This window comes from Talpa occidentalis, unplaced genomic scaffold (genome assembly GCF_014898055.3).
Source record: "Talpa occidentalis isolate TD23 unplaced genomic scaffold, MPIMG_talOcc4v2.1 talOcc4.12, whole genome shotgun sequence".
Classification (NCBI taxonomy): Eukaryota; Metazoa; Chordata; class Mammalia; order Eulipotyphla; family Talpidae; genus Talpa; species Talpa occidentalis.
The window spans coordinates 36,912,485-36,931,241 of record NW_023601212.1 but is presented as its reverse complement, the minus strand read 5'-3'; the positions used below and the strand labels follow the sequence as shown (position 1 = coordinate 36,931,241).

Here is an 18,757-nt window from a genome sequence, read left to right as displayed (position 1 = left end):
TGTTGTACCATGTGCATCAGCTCCTTGGCTGGGGATCAAATTCATGCAGCAGTGTCTGGTGATAACTGGATAGCACTGACACTTTAACCTGTGCACTACCAGGGAGGCCCCTGTATCTCTTTTTTTAGTGAATTTTTGTACACTTTGTTATTAATATTTAAAATATTGAGTTATAAGAGATTCCCTTATAAGGACATTAAACTGTCATATGTTGTACAATTTTGAGTTTATTATCTGCCATTTCACTTTGTCTCAAAAATATTTTATGAAACAATAGCAAATTATTCTTCATAGCTTTTGTGTTTGTGCAGGGTAAATGGTTTTTCAGGCTTTTCTGCCCTCAGGCCGTTAGGATTTCCCCTGCCTGATGGGGCACCTATAGTTGTTACATTGTTGCAAACTCTTATTTATGTCTGTGGGCCATGGGAGGAGTATTGAGAGAGAGTCACCAAGAGAGAAGCAGAAGCAGGAGAGAGAAGGGGAGAAAGAAGCCAGAGAAGCCCAGAGTGAAGACTTGCCGGGGGCTTGGAGGCCTTCCTGGCCCCCTGGCACCCCTGCCTGCCTTATACCTGGTTGTTGCAATGCATGTAAAGTGCAATAAAAGTCTAAGAAAGCCACCGAGGGCTCCAAGACTCCTTTACCCATCTGTTGGATCATAGATAACCTGCGCAGTGGCCCATCCTGCCCCCACAATTTGGTATATTAATTTGGATGCTTTAAAACAATTTTCAGGAGGATGTGTTTTTATCCTTTTATTAAATAAAGGAACAGTGTTTCATATTCCAGTAGGTTGACTTAAATATGTTTTTCTGAGGAAAAATAATTATTCAATTAACAGTGTAGATTTATTATATATCAGGTGTTTTCTCAGGTGCTTAGATTTAAGCGGGGAATAAGATAGGGGAAAAAATCCTTGTCTTCATTGACAACTACAAATGTTTTCATGAATGCATTATTTCAGATAATCTTTGATTATAATTATAAAAGTTTTATTGATTTATTTTCCATCCACCAAGGTACCTATAGTGCCAGGATGGGCACAGTGCCTGTTATCTACTTTCCAAGCAGACCAGGTAAAAGAAGGAGTCCTGGAGCCCTCAGTGGCTTTCTCAGGCTTTTATTGAGCTTACATGCAGTGTGGCAAACAGGTACATGGCAGGCAGGGGTGGGGGGGGGAAAGGAGGCTGGGAGGCCTCCAAGCCCCCAAGCAAGTCTTCACTCTGGGCTTCTGAGGCTTCTTTCTTCTTTCTCCCCTTCTCTCTCTTGCCTCTTCTGTTTATTTACTGCTTCTCTTGGTGACTATATCAATAGGCCCCCCATGGCCCACAGAAGTAAACAAGACAGTTTATAACAATATAACAACTGCAGGTGCCCCATCAGGCAGGGCAATCCTAATTGGGGGGGGGGGAGCAGAACAACCTGAAAACCATTTACCGTACATACCTCTTTTGAAGTTGTTCTTATATTCTATTTGAAATAAAAAGGCACATAATGAAGAACTTGCTTTGTTTTCAAAAATCTGTTAGTTATTTCTAGGGTAAATGGTTTTTCAGGCTTTTCTGCCCTCCCACCATTAGGATTGCCCTGCCTGATGGGGCACCTGCACTTGTTATATTGTTGTAAGCTGTCTTGTTTACTTCTGTGGGCTATGAGTGGGGGTATAGAGATGGTCAGGGAGAGAAGCAGAAGCAGGAGAAGCAGCAGGAGAGAGAAGGGGAGAAAGAAGGCCTGAGAAGCCCAGAGTGAAGATTTGCTGGGGGCCTGGAGGCCTGCTGGCTTCCTGGCCTCCCAGCCCCCCTACCTGCTGTGTACCTGGCTGCTGCAATGCACGTAAAGCTCAATAAAATCCTGAGAAACCCACTGAGGGCTCCAGGACTCCGTTACCCATCTGCCGGATCAGAAAACATGCACTGTGCTGTTCCTGCCCCTACCTTATGATAGACAATAAGCATTTCTCATGTATGTAATGTACTTTAGACAAACACTAGATTTTAAGAGGGAGTGGAAAGACTAAAGAATAAATAATTATGATTTTGGTCCTTGATTTTTTTTTTTTAAGATTTATTTATACAAGAGCTGAGGTACAGGCCAGATGTGGGGGAGGGTGAAAGGATTCACCAGAGAGGAAGTGGGGAACAGAACAGGCAGACTGACAAAATAGACTACCAAGAGGAACAGCGGGTAAGACAAAAGAGGTCTGTTGGCCATGTGGGTTGCTCCGAGGCCGGCGGGGATCGAACCGGCATTGCAGAAGCTGTGGACAGTTTCACAGTGCTGTGCTCAACCTCTTGTGCCACCAGGGAGGCCCTGTCCTTAATTTTTAAAAATATATTTTTGGATTTTAAAATGTTTTAAATTCAATCAAATGATTTATAATATTGTACTGGTAGAAGCATGTTTACAAGACAGAATGGTGTGAACTCTGTGAGAGTTGATTCAAGTAATGATTGATCATTTTTTAATTCCCTGTGTTAGTAGATAAAATTACTCATTTATACATATCTTTTTGTATTAAAAATTTCCTATAATTTACTTAGAAAGTACACAGTAATAAGGTCATTTATAAAACCTTTCAATCCTTAAATTAAAATTTTTTCATGTTAAAAGTAACTATAAACCTTGGCATGAAAGCTGATGAATAAGTTAGATATTCTAACTAAACTTGAAAAGAATATTGATTACATTGTACCTTTTAGAAAAACGTATAACTCAGAAACACTTCAGTAACAATAGTTGTATGATAATATGATCCATAAGTAACTTTGACCTTAGTGTATGTGTGTATTTATGTGCGTTTGTGTGTGTGTGCCTTTGAATTTTTTTTAAAAAACAACAATCTTAAATTTGAAAGAAAAAAAACTTGTTTTTCAGTGTTTTAAAAATCCACTGGATATTCTAAGTACTATTTTTTCTCTCACAATAGAATATTTTGTAGTAGACTCAAGTTTACTTCTTATATGATCCTTTTTAATAAATAGTGAAATGAAGAGGAGTGTTTCCTGTATGAATTATGAACAGTGAGCTCTCTGGGTTAAAACATGCTAATGTCAAGACCAGAATAAGCCACTGAGTGCCATTTATCATTATGTTTTGCATCAATTTCACAAGTTTCACCAATGAACCTGAATGTATTTTTTCCAAACTGTTAAAATTATTTTACCAGTTTTTTTTTTTTTTTTTTTGGGCGGGGGGAAGTCAGTTACAACTATACGAAAGTAAGCCTCTATAGTCTAAATATGCCAGAATTGAACCTTGCAAGGCATGTATTCTTCAAATGCTCCCTGAAGTGAAACATAAAACTCCTATCACACTTAGGGAAAAGGCCCACATTTATAACCTCCTTCTCCATCATTTTGCCCCCAAGTAATTTTTTGTTAATCAAGGGCAATAGCTATTAATGGTACATATTTTTTCAAATCATGCTATTGGAAGTACAGGGGCAGATAAAAGCAAAGTGTGTATGAATTTTTATAGCACCAATCTTATTATAACCCAAAGATATTTTTCATCCTCATTTAACCTGGAAGTCATGGTTGTTTAGGTTCTTACATTGAGCATAAGAAAACTTTTTATGGGGTGATTCTGATCATACTGTTTTAAGCTGTCTTGGTAATTATAATACAATTAATGAAGTGGCTTTAATCCAGAGTGATAGTGTGTTTATAATGCCAGTACAAATTAAAGTGTACAAGTTCAGTTTACATTGTATTACTGGAAATCAATTGTGATTTTTACTTATTGACAGCTTTCAATGAATAATGAAAATAAATCAGTGCTTTTCAGCTGTATTGGTTAACAAGTTTAATACATTTATTGTTCAGTGCTTTGAGTTTGATCAGCAAAGATAATTGTTCCAGAATCAACTTTGAGTCTGGAAGAACAATTTATAAACATTAATCTGTGGTGTACCTTTTAAAAGTTTATAAATTTCCTAATAAATTTTCAATTTTCAAACTATAATCTGCAGGATTCTGAAAATACAGAACAGAGAATCCAATCTCTTATCAACTCATTAAAACATATGGTATATGAATATATATGCCGTTGCCTGTTTAAGGTAAGAAACATCTTATTTTTCACCTATAAAAATAATAACAATACAAAACATAACAAAACAAAAACAGATAATTATAAATCAGAGATGTCCTGCAGGGGAGGAGGAGGGAGAGGGGTCAGAAGGAGGGAGGGAGGAGCACAGGGGACTGTGGTGATGGTGCACAGGTGCATTGGTGAAGGAAATTCTGTGGGGACTATACCGGGGGTGGGGAAGCAAATATTGTTTAAAAATGAACAATGATGTAAAAATTTATTAAAAAATAAAAATAATTAACATTAAAAACTATCTGAATTTCTTTTTAATATAGTATAGTTAAACTGTATTATGTAACTCTTTACCCTCTAGGAAAATTGAATTTGGATTTTCTGACATTTTCCTATGACTATCAATATTCATTACTAACTAGAATGTCTCACTAAATTCTGGGATATATCAATAGTAGGGAGGAGAGTGACAGTTGAACAAGGGAGAACAAATTCTGGCTTAGCTGAGCTTAAAGCCTACAGTGTCACTTAAAGCCTACAGATATAAGGATAACACATCATCTGTTTCATCTGTTATGGAGCTCAAGATATATCTTACATTTAATAATGTATTATATTATCTCTCAGGTAATACTTTGAAAGTTTTATTATACAAACAAAGCTTTGAAAGTATTTTCAGAAAGTTTCAAACTTTATGGACTCCTATAGAATAAAACCATAAAGATTCATTCTTGATTTTATTCCAGTTTAATTGGAAATAATGTGTTTTCTCTCTTTCTCAATAAATTGTATTTTTAGGTTTATTCCTAAATCATCATTGCCCCTCATTATATTATTATTACTTATTGTTAAAGGGACTCTGCTATTGTTAGAAAATCAAAAAGCTGCCATATACAGCATTTTTCATATCCATATTGGAGAATCATAGATGATGATCCTGGGTGACCTAGCTCAGGTCATATGGCATCTCTTTTTTATTGTTATCTGTGTAGTAATGTAATATCATTGGCCCAACTATGATTATATGCTTGTACTTAAGTACAGGATGTCTTTTGTGACCAGGAAATGGAGAGATGGCTAACCACAATTACTCATTTATTAGCTGTATAATTTTTGCTAATATTGTAGAGGAGGTTAGCCTCATAATAAATAACAGCTTTCTGACTGTAGTGGATAATCTGAGAATCATTGTTGGGTCTTTGCTTCTCTTCATTAACACTAGAGACTACATTATTCTTCCTCAATTTAAAAGAAGTGCTTAAATAGTTATAGAAATACTGTGTGTGAATTTCTGCGTGTATGTGTAAACATATATGTACTAAATTTCAAATTAAGTAATGAAGTATCCAAAGTAATGTATTTATTGTCTTAATTATTATTTCTTTACCTTATTTTTTTTTTATCAACATGTCATTGGTTTACAACATTGTGAATCAGAGGTATAGGATCACACCTCCTCAGATGCATGCCTTCACACCATTTTAAATATCCATTAATTTATATTATAAGCATTTTAGTGGCTTATCTTGCAAGTCACTGTTAATACCCCAAACTCCAATAGCCTTCTGCATAAATGTCTAGAAATGAAATTTCTTGATTTAAGGGCATATAGAATGTTTGGGAGCATATAAATATACATGATGGCAAATTGAAGATTACGAATGAGAGAGGGTGATCTGGTTAGTATTTCAGACCTCACAGTTGGGTGTCAGCTAGTTAAATAAATCTATTTCTTAAAATATAAGATGTACATACTGCTTAATATTTAGCACTTCCTATAAAAATTTTAGTGGTTCACTGTCCTCCCACCACAATTTAGAAATGTTCTTTCGAGAAGCCATGTGACCAGTCATGTCTTACGTTGATGGTTGATAATGTGAATACAGAATAATAGATTCTAATGTCTAAAGACAGTCTTTTCTACAAACACCGACTGAGAAAAATCAAGGTAACATCTATTTTTCTTTTCAGGCTGATCAGCTGATGTTCGCCTTGCATTTTGTTAGAGGCATGCATCCTGAACTTTTCCAAGAAAATGTAAGTAGTTGTAAAGGAGGGAAGTATTATTGTTAGATAGCAAATTGATAATGGGTGAGTTTATGGTTATATAGAAATTGCTTCAGGCTAGACATGTCAACTTGTTAAATTTTTTAAAAATCATTTAATTAATTATTTATTTAAAAGATTTATTTATGCATACAAGAACCCCGGTAAAGGCCAGATGTGCAGGAGGATGAGAAGATTCACCTGAGACAGAGCAGGGCACAAATCAGGCAGACTGACTGAAATACACTGCTGAGGGGAGAAGCAGGAGAGACAGGAGAGGTCTGCCACGCCATGTGGATATCTCCACTGCTGGCTGAGATCGAACCTGCCCTGCAGAGGCTTCAGACAGCCTCATAGTGCTGCGCTTAACCCGTTGTGCCACCAGGGAGGCCCAACTTGTTATTTTTTTAAGATTTATTTTTATTTATTTATGGATAACCGGGTGTAGGCCAGAGGTTCAGGGCATGAGAGGATTCACCAGCGACAGAGTGGGGAGCAGAATAGATAGATCCACTGAAATACACTGCTGACGGGGAACAGCAGGCACAACAGGAGATGGTCTGCTGTGCCATCTGGGTTAGCTCCCTGACCTGAGATCCAACTCATGCATGCCACAGTGGCCGGTGATAGCTTGTTAGCACTGAGACTTTAGCCCCCTGATCCACCAGGGAGGTCTTGTTATTATTATTATTATTATTTTACTAGTTAGAAATTTAGTGTAAGATGTTGACTTCCAGTTCTATTCACCATCGGCTAAGCCCACTAGTCTGAAATAAAGCAGGGGAATAAAAGCTCACTGCCTAGATTTTTCTGACCCCAAGGCCACTTATTCTGAGCCCAAAGCCACTTATTCAGGCCACTTATTCAGCAGAAGAGACAGCCTTCTTATTTTCTAGGTCTAACCAATGGAACTGATAAATGTAAAGAGTAAAACAATGTGGCTGTGTAATTAAATTATTTATTACCTCCACTAATTTTCTTAGAATCAGCAGATGAAGTGAGAGAGGACCAATCATAGAAGCCTCCTTGTACCTGCAGGATTATGTTATTGTTTTTACGTGTAATTTATGTGCATTTTATCTATGACTTCATTTTTGGTGTGCCATATAAGCCCATCTCAAATTGGAAACAATTTAAGTGATTTTTCCCAAATTCTAACCACATTCTAGGTTCCTCTCATTTGAATACTTAACGTAATACAAACTACCCCATAATTCTGCCTTTCTCGTCTCTTAGTTTTCTCTCTGGCGGACTTGTATAGTTTCTCCTGAATTTATTAATTTTATTTCTTTAATTTATATTATTAATTTTGATCCCTTTCCCTCCTACTATGTAATTTTTCACCATGATCAATGTATTACTTGGTATATAAGAACCTAATATTCCTTGTTTTTCCCTCCTGCAGTACAAATTATCATTGGAAAAGGACATTTTTCTCTGACTCAAATGTAGTAGTAGTAATCATTCTTATTTTATTTATTTGTGACTGTACAATTTCAGTAGGAAAAGAGTGGGTAGTCTGGTAGGTGCAGGCAGTAAGTATTCTGCTGTCATGACTTCCATATTCTCTCAAATTTTCATTTGTTTTTGCTATACATTACTGATAAATGTGTAACAAGTAATACAGTATGCCCATTATTATCTTATTGGAGGTACTCAGGGAGAAAACAGATTTTTATAGCATACAGCATTTCATAATACTTGATCAATGTCAGGTTTATGGATTAATTAAAAAAGGAATAATGTAGTCTTCGCAAAATCAATGAAAAAGAGGAGTGCTTTTCTTTATTTTTTTTCCAACATACACAATTTTTAAACTTCTGATGTTATTCTTAGTTTACTAGTGAGGAAGAGCATATAATGAACAAATGAACAGGTAATTACATATGCTAACTTAAATTTGAATTTTTAGATGTTGAGGCTTACATATATAGAGTTAGAATTTTTATAATTATTCCTAGTAGATTTCGTATTAATGTTTTATGTTGGTACATGACTCATTCTTACAATGTTAAAGTTATAGTAGAAGTGGGAAGATAAAAAATAGTTTATTTCTTTTATGTACTGAGCAAGCTGCATTGAAAGCTATTTTATAAGGAAATGAAGAAACTTTTAACCTTGTCAGTTTTTTCATGTGTTTTTGTGTTCTCTGTATTCTTTTTTTTATTTTTAAAATATTTTTATTTATATATATTTTTTATAATAAATTTTATTTTTATATTCCCCATACAATTGCAATCCCCTAAAATAAGACCCCAATCCCTCCCATCCCTCCCCCTACTCCCCATAGAGTGTCTCTGGTTCATAGTTTTTGGTTGATTTTGATTTTCACTTTCTTATAGTTATTCATTTTCCTGGTCCCTTATTTAAGTTTTCTAGATTCCTGCTATGAGTGAGACCATCCGGTATTTTTTTTTTTCTTTCTGGCTTATTTCGCTGAGCATTATCCCTTCCGGGCCATCCATGTTGCTGCAAATTGCATGTGTTTATCTTTTTTGAATGCTGAGTAATATTCCATGGTATATATGTACCACATCTTCTTGATCCAGTCATCTATTTTTGGGCATTTGGGCTGTTTCCAAAGCTTAGCTATTGTAAACAGTGCTGCTATAAACATAGGGGTGCAGGTGCTCTTTGGAATTGATGTTTCTGTGTCCTTTGGGTAAATACCTAGGAGTGGAATTGCTGGATCATATGGAAGCTCTATGTTTAATGGTTCAAGAAATCTCCACACAGCTCTCCGTAGTGGTTGAACCAGTTTGTACTCCCACCAACAGTGCAGAAGAGTTCCTTTTTCTCCACACCCTCGCCAACATTTGTTGTTGCTAGTTTTTTTAATATGTGCCATTCTCACTGGTGTAAGATGGTATCTCATGGTAGTTTTGATTTGCATTTCCCTGATTACAAGTGATGTTGAACATTTTTTCATATGCCTGTTGGCCATTTGCATTTCCTCTTCAGAGAAATTTCTTTTTAGCTTTTCTGCCCATTTTTTGACTGGATTATTTTCTTTGTTGTTGTTGAGTCTCATCAGCTCTTTGCAGATTTTTGTGATCAGTCCTTTATCATGAGTGTTGTGTGCAAAAGTGTTCTCCCAGTTGGTGGGGTTTCTCTTTGTTTTTGTTATTGTCTCTTTTGCTGTGCAGAAGCTCTTTAATTTGATGTAGTCCCAGGTGTTTATCTTTGCCTTCACTATCACTGCTTTGGGTGATGTGTCTGTAAAGATGTCTTTGATGTGAATATCACGTAGTGTTTCACCTATATTTCCTTCTATGTATTTTAAGGTTTCAGGTCTTATGTCTAGTTCTTTAATCCATTTTGAGTTGATTTTTGTGTATGGTGTGAGGTAGTGGTCAAGCTTCATTCTTTTGCATGTAGCGACCCAGTTTTCCCAGCACCATTTATTGAACAAACTTTCTTTGCTCCATGCATAGTCTTTGCTCCTTTGTCAAAGATTAGTTGATCATAAATCTGTGGGTTTATTTCTGGATTTTCTATTCGATTCCATTGGTCTGTATGTCTGTTCTTGTTCCAATACCATGCAGTTTTGATGATTATGGCTTTGTAGTATAGTTTGAGGTCTGGGAGTGTGATGCCTCCATTCCCTTCTTTTTTTTTCAGGAGAGCTTTGGCTATTCGTGATTTTTGGTGATTCCATCTGAATTTCATCAATAATTGTTCTATTTCTTTGAAGAATGACATTGAAATTTTGATTGGAATAGCAATGAATCTGTATATTGCTTTTGGTAGGATGGCCATTTTAATGTTTATTCTTCCAATCCACGAGCAGGGGATGTTTTTCCATTTCTTTTTGTTTTCTTCTATTTCTTTTAACAGTGTTTTATAGTTTTCTTTGTATAGGTCCTTTACCTCTTTTGTTAGATTTATTCCCAAATATTTGAGGTTTTTTTGTTTCGATAATAAAAGGGATTTTTTTTTTTTATTTCTTCTTCTTCAAATTTATTGTTTGTGTATAGGAAGGCTACTGACTTTTGCGTGTTGATTTTGTATCCTGCCACTTTACTGAATTGATTGATGATTTGAATTAGTTTTTCTGTGTAGTTTTTGGGGTTCTCTGTGTATATTATCATATCATCTGCAAATAGTGATAGTTTTACTTCTTCTTTTCCTATTTGGATTCCTTGTATGTCTTTCTCTTGTCTTATTGCTCTGGCTAGGACTTCCAGTATTATATTGAAAAGCAGTGGTGAGAGTGGACATACTTGTCTTGTTCCAGATCTTAATGGAATTGCTTTCAGCTTTTCACCATTGAGAATGATACTGGCTGTTGGCTTGTCATATATAGCCTTTATGATATTGAGGTATGTTCCTTGTATCCCAAGAATTTCAAGGGCTTTTATCATGAATGGGTGTTGCACTTTGTCGAGAGCTTTCCCAGCATCTATTGATATTATCATATGGTTTTTATATTTCTTTTCGTTGATGTGTTGGATAACGTTGATTGATTTTCAGATGTTGAACCATCTCTGTGTCCCTGGAATGAATCCTACTTGGTCGTGGTGAATTATCTTATGGATTCATTGTTGGATTCTAATAGCTAAAATTTTATTGAGGATTTTTGCATCAGTGTTCATTAGGGAGATTGGCCTGTAGTTTTCCTTTTTTGTGTTGTCCTTGTTTGGTTTTGGTATTAGTGTAATGTTGGCTTCATAGAACGTGTTTGGTATTGTCCCTTCCTTCTCAATTTTTTGGAAGAGTTTGTGAAGGATAGGCACTAATTAGTCTCTGAATGTTTGGTAGAATTCATTTGTAAATCCATCAGGTCCTGGGCTTTTGTTTTTGGGGAGGTTTTTGATTACCATTTCAATTTCGCTGCTTGTAATTGGTCTGTTTAGGTGTTCTATTTCTTCTTTAGCTTTGGGTGTTTGTAGAGTTGTAGGAATTTGTCCATCTCCTCTAGATTGGTGAACTTGTTTCCATATAACTGTTCATAGTAGTTACTGATTATTCTTTTGATTTCTGCTGTGTCCGTTGTGATTTCTCCTCTTTCATTTATGATCCTGTTTATTTGTGCTTTCCCCCTTTTTTCCTTTGTGAGCCTGGCTAGGGGTTTGTCTATGTTATTGATTTTTTTCGAAGTACCAGCTTTTGGTTTCATTGACTTTTGGATTGTTTTTTTAGTTTCAATTTCATTTATTTCTGCTTTGGTTTTTATTATTTCTTTTCTTGTACTGGTTTTGGGTTTTTTTTGTTGTTCTTTTTCTAGATCTTTGAGCTTCGAGATTAGGTTGTTTCTTGAGTTCTTTCTTGTTTCTTGATGTGAGCTTCTGTTACTATATATTTTCCTCTTATTACTGCTTTTGCTGCATCCCATACATTTAGGATATTGGTGTCCTCCTTGTCATTCAATTCAAAGAATTTTTTAATTTCTTCTTTGATCTCCTCATTAGTCCAGTGGTCTTCCAGTAGTGTGGTTTTTAATCTCCATGAGGTAGGAGAGTTCCTTGCCTTCTTTTTATGGTTTATTTCTGGTTGGATGCCTTCATGGTCAGAAAAGATGGTTGTTATGATTTCAATCTTGGTGTATCTATTGATGTTTTTCTTGTGTCCCCGTATGTGATTGATCCTGGAGAATGATCCGTGTGCGCCTGAGAAAAATGTGTACTCCGTTTTTTTGGGGTTTGGTGTTCTATAGATGTCTGTTAAGCCCAAATGCTCTAGGTCCTTATTTAGAGCTTTAGTTTCTTTACTTATTTTTTGTCTTGTTGATCTATCCATTGTTGATAGTGGTGTGTTGAAGTCTCCCACTATGTATGTGTTTTCTCTGATGTCTGTTTACAGAGATGACAAAGGCTGTCTTATTATATTTTGGTACTCCTTCGTTTGGCGAGTATATGTTAATGAGTGTTATTTCTTCTTGAAGTATTGTCCCCTTGATCATAATGTAGTGACCATTGGGGTCTCTTTTTATCTTCTTGAGTTTGAAATCTGTTTTATCTGATATAAGTATAGCTATTCCTGTTTTCTTTTTTTGGTCCATTTGCTTGTAGGATTGTTTTCCATCCTTTAACTTTGAGTCTATTTTTATCTTTTGTAGCTAAATGTGTTTCCTGGAGACAGCAAAAGGTTGGGTTTTGTTTCTCAATCCAGGCTGCAACTCTGTGTCTTTTTATTGAAGAGTTTAGTCCATTTACATTTAGAGTTAATATTGATATGCTAGCATCTGTATTTGCCATTGTGTTTGTATTTCCTTTGATTTTTTTATGTATTCTTTTAATAGCTTTTTTTTTTTTTCCTTTTTTTTGGCCACCTTTCGTTGTTATTTGTCCCTCTGAAGTTCTGGCTTTAGGATTCCTTGTAGTATTTTTTGGAGTGGTGGTTTAGTCGTAATGAAATTCCAGAGTTTCTGTTTGTCTGGGAAGGTCCTTATTCTTTCTTCATAGAGGAAGGAGAGCTTTGCGGCATAGAGTATTCTTGGTTGGCATCTGTTTTCTTGGTGTCTGTTGACTATGTCCCTCTACTCTCTCCTTGCCCGTAGTGTTTCTTCAGAGAAATCTGATGTCAGCCTGATTGGTTTTCCTTTGAATGTTATCTGTTTCTTCCCTCTTGTCAGCTTCATTATTTTTTCCTTGTCCTGGATTCTTGGGAACTTTACTATTATGTGTCTTGCTGTATTTTTCCTTTCGTCGTTTAAGTTTGGTGTTCTTGTTTCTTGTATATCAATTTTCAGCTCCTTCTTCACATTTTGGAAGTTCTCTTCAATTATCTCTTTGAATATTTTCTCTGTTCCTACATCTTTCTCCTCTCCTTCTGGTATTCCTATAACTCTTATATTTCCTTTCCTCATGGAGTCAGATAGTTCCCGAAGTCTTTCTTCAGTCTTTTTCCTTCGTACTTCTCTTTCTTTTTCTGTTTTTGTTCTTTTTATTTCTGTGTCTTCAAGAGTACTTATTCGTTCTTCCATTTCATCTATTCTGTTTTCACTGCTTTTCCCAGAGTTCTGTAGTTCCTCCATTAATTCTTTGATCTCCTGTGTTTCTTTTGCTTCCCCCTTCAGGGACTCAATTTCATTCTTCTGATCGTTGATTATTTTTGTCATATCATAGTTTTCCTTTATGAGTTCTGTCACTTTTTTAATCATGGAAATTTTAAATTCTCTTTCTGGAAGGCTCAGAAATTCTTCCAAGTTACTGTTGTTGCAATCTGGGGAGTGGTTTTCTTTTTGTGGTGTGCTTTTTTCCTGAGGAGTTGTTAGGTTGCGTGTGGTTCTTCTACTCCCTACTGTCTGTTTTCTAATTTGTCGTATGCATTGGGACACTGTGTTGCTGGGACTGGCCGGCACCTTGGGTGAACTTTTCCTCTCCCCTCTGGCTCCTCCGGGAGCCATCTGTCCGTTTCAAGCAGTCTTTACTGAAGAAAGGTCCCTGTTCAAAAATGCCTATGTGGGGACACACTTGTGTGCTTGGTCTGCCCCTGCGGTGGGTTCCCACTCCCCCTCTGGGCTTGGACTGCAGGCCAGAAGGGGCCTGGCATGGGCGAACTTCCCCACTCACCTCTGGCTCCTGAGCGAGCTTTCTGCTGGTTTCATGCAGTCTTTACTGAAGAAATGTCCCTGTTCTAAAATGGCCATGTGGGACGCACTCCCTGCGCGTCCAGTCTCAGGCACACTCTTCTGCACACCCGGTCTGCCCCGGCCGTGGGTGCCCGCTCGCCCTGTGTGCTCAGACTGCTGGTCAAAGGTGCATGGCATGGGCTAACTTCCCAGCTGGCCACTGGCTCCTCCGGGAGCCTTCTGCTGGTTTCAAGCAGTCTTTACTGAAGAAAGGTCCCTGTTCTATGGAGTGTTAGTGACTTTTTTTCTGGTCGCTAGGTGGTGCCAGAGTTCTCTCCTAGTGTCCTTGGGGAGCTGTTTTTTTCACCCCGTTGGACAGGGAACAAAGCGGGAATGGTAGGGTAAACCTCAACGGCTTTGGGGTGCTGTGTCTGCCTTGTGCTCCACTGTCGTGGAGACCCCACGCCCTGAATTTCTTGCCCCGGGTCTCAGTTCCAAATCCCTCAGGTTCAGGATGCGGGCTGTACCCTAGTCAGTGTTCGCAGAAATGGCATCTTTTGCACCCTGCTCCCGTGCCTGGGCGCCTGGTTCCTGATTACTCAGTGAGGGACTTTCACCTCAGTGAGGGCCCCCGTGCGTCTTCCCACAAGCCTAGGTCGCAGGCGCGGGGACCTGGGCAGCCGCGATCCGTGTTTGCTTTTCAAGCGCGCAGCTTTTCCATGCAAGCTTACCGGCTTGCCCAGGGCTGTGTGCAGGTCTCTGGGGGTCTCTGTTTTTCTCTAATGGCTCCTGGAGCCATTTGCTCACCTCTGCTGCGAATCCTGCAGGGTTCTCCACAGCTCCAGTTCACTGGGTGTTGTGGCTGAAATAGTTCCTTTCCACTCACAGTCCCGCTTGATGCGTAGTTGGTTCTTTTTGGTCATTTTAGTTTGTTTTTTTCCTCCTTTCTGTTGGTCGGAGAGTGCCGACTTTGTGGGTGGGAGAGGGTAGCAGGGTTCTGCGCTTTCCTTCCTTCTAGTCCTCTTTTATGGCAACTTTCTTCTTCGGGTAGTTTGCTGGAGTCGTCCTTTTATCTTCCATGTTCCAGTTCTCACTGGGACCTGCCGCTTTTCCTCCCTATTAACTTTTTTTTAATGGGAGATCTTACTCATAGCGTTTCCTCGCTGCCATGTTGATCTGCCTTCTCTCCTAAGAAGTCTGTTCTCTGTATTCTTATTCAACAGGAGTGGGATACATTCACAGGAGTGGTTGTTGGAGACATGTTGCGGAAAGCTGTAAGTTTAAATAATGAAACTGCTTCACTATTTGGGATTTTGACTTCATGAAATGCAATTTACTTCAGAGGAGCTTTAAATTACTGTTGAAATTATATTTTAATAAGAGAAATATGTCCTTGCCTCTACAATATTGCCGTAATATAGAATGTCAATAAATTTCTGTTTTTGTCCTTGAAGATATATATGTATTTTTGAGAATAATATTCATTAAATATTAAAATGTTAATGTAATCTCTCTTTTCAATACACAAACAGATGCACATGCATATATAATTACAAGAATTTTTTTTTATAATCCTAAGGCAATTAAATCTTGTATTCTAACTGGATAGTTTTCTTATTACTGAAATTTGCAAATTGCTTTTAAAAACTTGTGATAACTTCAAATTTTTTATTTAAACATGTAATAGTAATGCTATTCTTCAAAGCAGTACAACCAAACTATAATGTAGAACCTAGATTGCTTGAAATGCAAAAATAATTGAAAACAATATAATTTTTATGGCCATTTCTTATTACATTTGTTTTCACAAAAGATTAAGTACAATGAAAATGAATACGATACATGTTGCATAGTTATCTAAAATCATTCTTATGTTACTGAATTTTATCTTGTTGACTTACCATGTTTATTTTTAACCATGTAAAAATAAGGTAATAATATATGGAATGAGCTTTTATCCAAAATGATGTTCATAACAATAACTAGTCAGTTTTAATATTTTATGTAATGATTCTTAACCAAATATATAAAGGAAAATAATTGTTTTACTGAAAGGACTCCCAACCAAGAATCCGTGATCAACTTCCTTCTTGGATAGATTCAGAAAGAAGCTGGGCAGTGGCAACATTAAAGGTATTCCTCTTATATTATGAGGGATGTTTATGTTTTTTTCTATATTTGAGGTTATTTTTTTAATGTGCTGCTTACTCATACTCAGAGTTGATATTTCTTTGAATATGACATAAAATTCCTGGATAAAAAGATACCAGATAATTCTGATTAGTCCTTTAATCAATATTCAATTAACTTATAAATCTTTTATTCAACATATACATACTGAGTCTCTATGTTGTACAAGGTTTGGTGCTGTACATACACAGGTAATGCAGAAATAAACAGATAAGTCCTCTAATATGATTGTTGGTGTCTTATTTATAAAATAGTATTTCTTAATATTTAAGATCAATAATGAGATACAGTCTGACACTTATATTGAAGAGTTCCAAATTTAGACTTTTTTCTCTCACTTCTTTTCATCTTTCAAAAATCTCTTATCCTTGCAATCACTGTCCTAATTTTGTCTTCATTATTCTGCTGATATTTGCTATAGTGCTCCTGCTTCTCTATATTATGAAACATAAAGGTTTTAAAGTTTACTTTTGTGTGGTTAGTGCCCTATTTTAAATCTCTTAGTGGAATTTTGTCATTCATAAAGGCCATAGTCTTTTTAAAACATGTATATGATCCATGGTTTCTTCTTGCCTATGTCTTCAGTTTTACTTCCAGTTTATTGCCTCAGTGTTTCTTGTACTTAGGGTGCCACTTTTGCCTCTGCTTGGATGTCCTTTGTTCTTACCTGCTAAATGCATATTTATTTTTCAGGATTTAACCCAAAGCATTACCTTCGCTATGACTTTCCCAGATTTCTCTATTCTACTTTTTCTGTTGGCATATATATTGAATATTCCTTTGTTATAATACATGTCTTACTCGTTCATATTTATTTATGTCTGCCTTTTCCCCTAGGTTGCAGATTCATTGAGATTAGGATCCTTAACTTTTATAATTTTATTTCCCTAATATTTAATATAAATCTTGACTATTTCATTCCTCTCTTTATTCAGTAAATACCTGTTATATGCCACTGATAGATTTTCTTAATCATTTTATTCTTGAACAAATTATAACATGCCAATGACACCCAGATAAGGAAAATATGAACACACAAAATTTACTAAGCATTAAAATGTTTAATAATTTTTTTATAATATGATTATGATGGATAATACAAATATTTAAAAGTCTTGGTTCTTGTTTTCCAAGAGTTTATCACCTAGTACTGATGACATTTTAAAAAATAAACAATTATAGTAGAACGCAAAAAAGCTGTAGTTATTCAAAATAGAATTTGAAGGTATTTCTTGATTGTTGGGCAGGATCTCTAAACTATCTCATGGACTTCTAATGGCAAAAATAATGATAATGTGGTACAGAGAATTATCTTTTGAATAGTTGATCTACTAAGAGGTTATACTTGGGAAAACTATCTCACTGTGTCAACCTAAAAATTGACATGATGCTTTTACTTCACGTACTCATTCCTATTTAAGTAAATAAATGTAAAACATTTGGGAAAGACAGCTTCTATTTCAAATAAGGTTCATAACGTATATTAGCTTTTTAACATTATAGCTTACAAACCATTTTCAGATGAATTAGTGTTTTAATTCTCACACAAACCCTTAAGTGGGTATTAATAACTCTTATTTTACAGATGGGAAATGAGTCAATGCAGAGTTGTTAGATGCATGAATCTGAGGTTTCTTTTTAATTTTATACATATTTTGAGAACCTATTATGTACCAAGCATCATGTTAAATATTTCAGATGCTTTATCTTAGTTTATCATCACAATAACCTTTTAAAGAGGTCACAATTCAGCCTCTTGTAGAGAAGAAGCCATGGTGTAGATCAGCTGTTGTGAAGTTCTGGAGCTACAGTTTCAACTCGGACATTCTGGCATCAAAGTCCATGTCTTTAATATGTAGAGCCTCCAAATACAGTGTTTTCTTTCTTTGTCTCCTCTTCTTGCTCTCTGTACATGGTAACTACAATAAGAATAGCTGGCATTATTGATGACTTGCTTTTGGTTCAAGGCATTATGCAGAATTTTAAAATGGGTTATCTCACTAAATATTTTCAACATGACATAGCTTTTGTTATTTTCCTCATTTAACAGATGAGGAAACAAAGGCACAGAATGATAAAGACACTTGTTATTGTCACTTGGAAAGTAGAGTTAAACTGGGCTCTTTACTGTAGTCTGAGCTTTTACCACCATCCTTTACTTCCTTTATTTCAAAAATACTTGAATAAAATTAGTGGATTTGCTTTATATCATTCATTGTTTTCTTCCATAACTTCTAGTCAGTATAGTACATATATTTTCTAATGTAATGGCATATATTTTCTAATGTAAAAAGACTGTACTATGCAATGAGTAGCATAGTACTATGCAAAGACTGTACTAAACAAACTTACTCTGCAGAGAATTTAGCAAATAACTGCCTTGTGACATAATCAGTGTGTCCCTACAGCTATAGCTCTAATGATTTGATCTGAATATTTGAATATCTTCCAAGTTCTGCAGTAAAGCCTGCCTCAGATTGCTAGCCAGATACATGGTGACATATGATGGGTAGCACCCATGAGTGAGGAGCAGTGGGCCCGTTATACACTGCTTGCCACTAAAGTGAAGAGACTACCGCCAAGTGTTGCCCTAACAGACTTAGATCATTTGTTAAAAATACTTAGCTTGAAATGTACAAAGACAATTTTCTGCTATTTAATTTTAGCTAATATATAATGACATTTGTACAATATGATGAAATATTTAGAAATGAATATAGGTATTTGGTTAAAACATCCTTAAGAACTTATTTAATGTTTGTAGTACATGAAATCATAATACTGAAGATGGAGTCTTCCAAACCTTTCATCATTTTCAATAAAAAATCTCCATCCACACAGAATTTACATTTGTGACATTATAGCCCACTATTCAAAAAAGTTTGGAAGAGAGACTAACTACTCTTTGAGGTGGAGGGAATGACTTTGTTGAGTAAAGCCTCAAAGAAAACGTTGAGGTGAACAGTG

The 18,757-nt window shown here is 36.1% G+C and overlaps 1 protein-coding gene across 1 annotated transcript in view; it reads left to right on the top strand.

Moving 5' to 3' along the window:
• DYNC2H1 (dynein cytoplasmic 2 heavy chain 1) overlaps window positions 1-18,757 on the top strand; it is a 306,244-nt gene that overhangs the window by 173,565 nt on the left and 113,922 nt on the right. Inside the window, exons 77-80 of the mRNA XM_037507914.2 lie at window positions 3,968-4,057; window positions 6,013-6,078; window positions 14,824-14,874; window positions 15,656-15,733. Of these exons, the coding sequence (XP_037363811.1) occupies window positions 3,968-4,057; window positions 6,013-6,078; window positions 14,824-14,874; window positions 15,656-15,733 (285 nt within the window). The remainder of the gene's footprint in view (window positions 1-3,967; window positions 4,058-6,012; window positions 6,079-14,823; window positions 14,875-15,655; window positions 15,734-18,757) is intronic.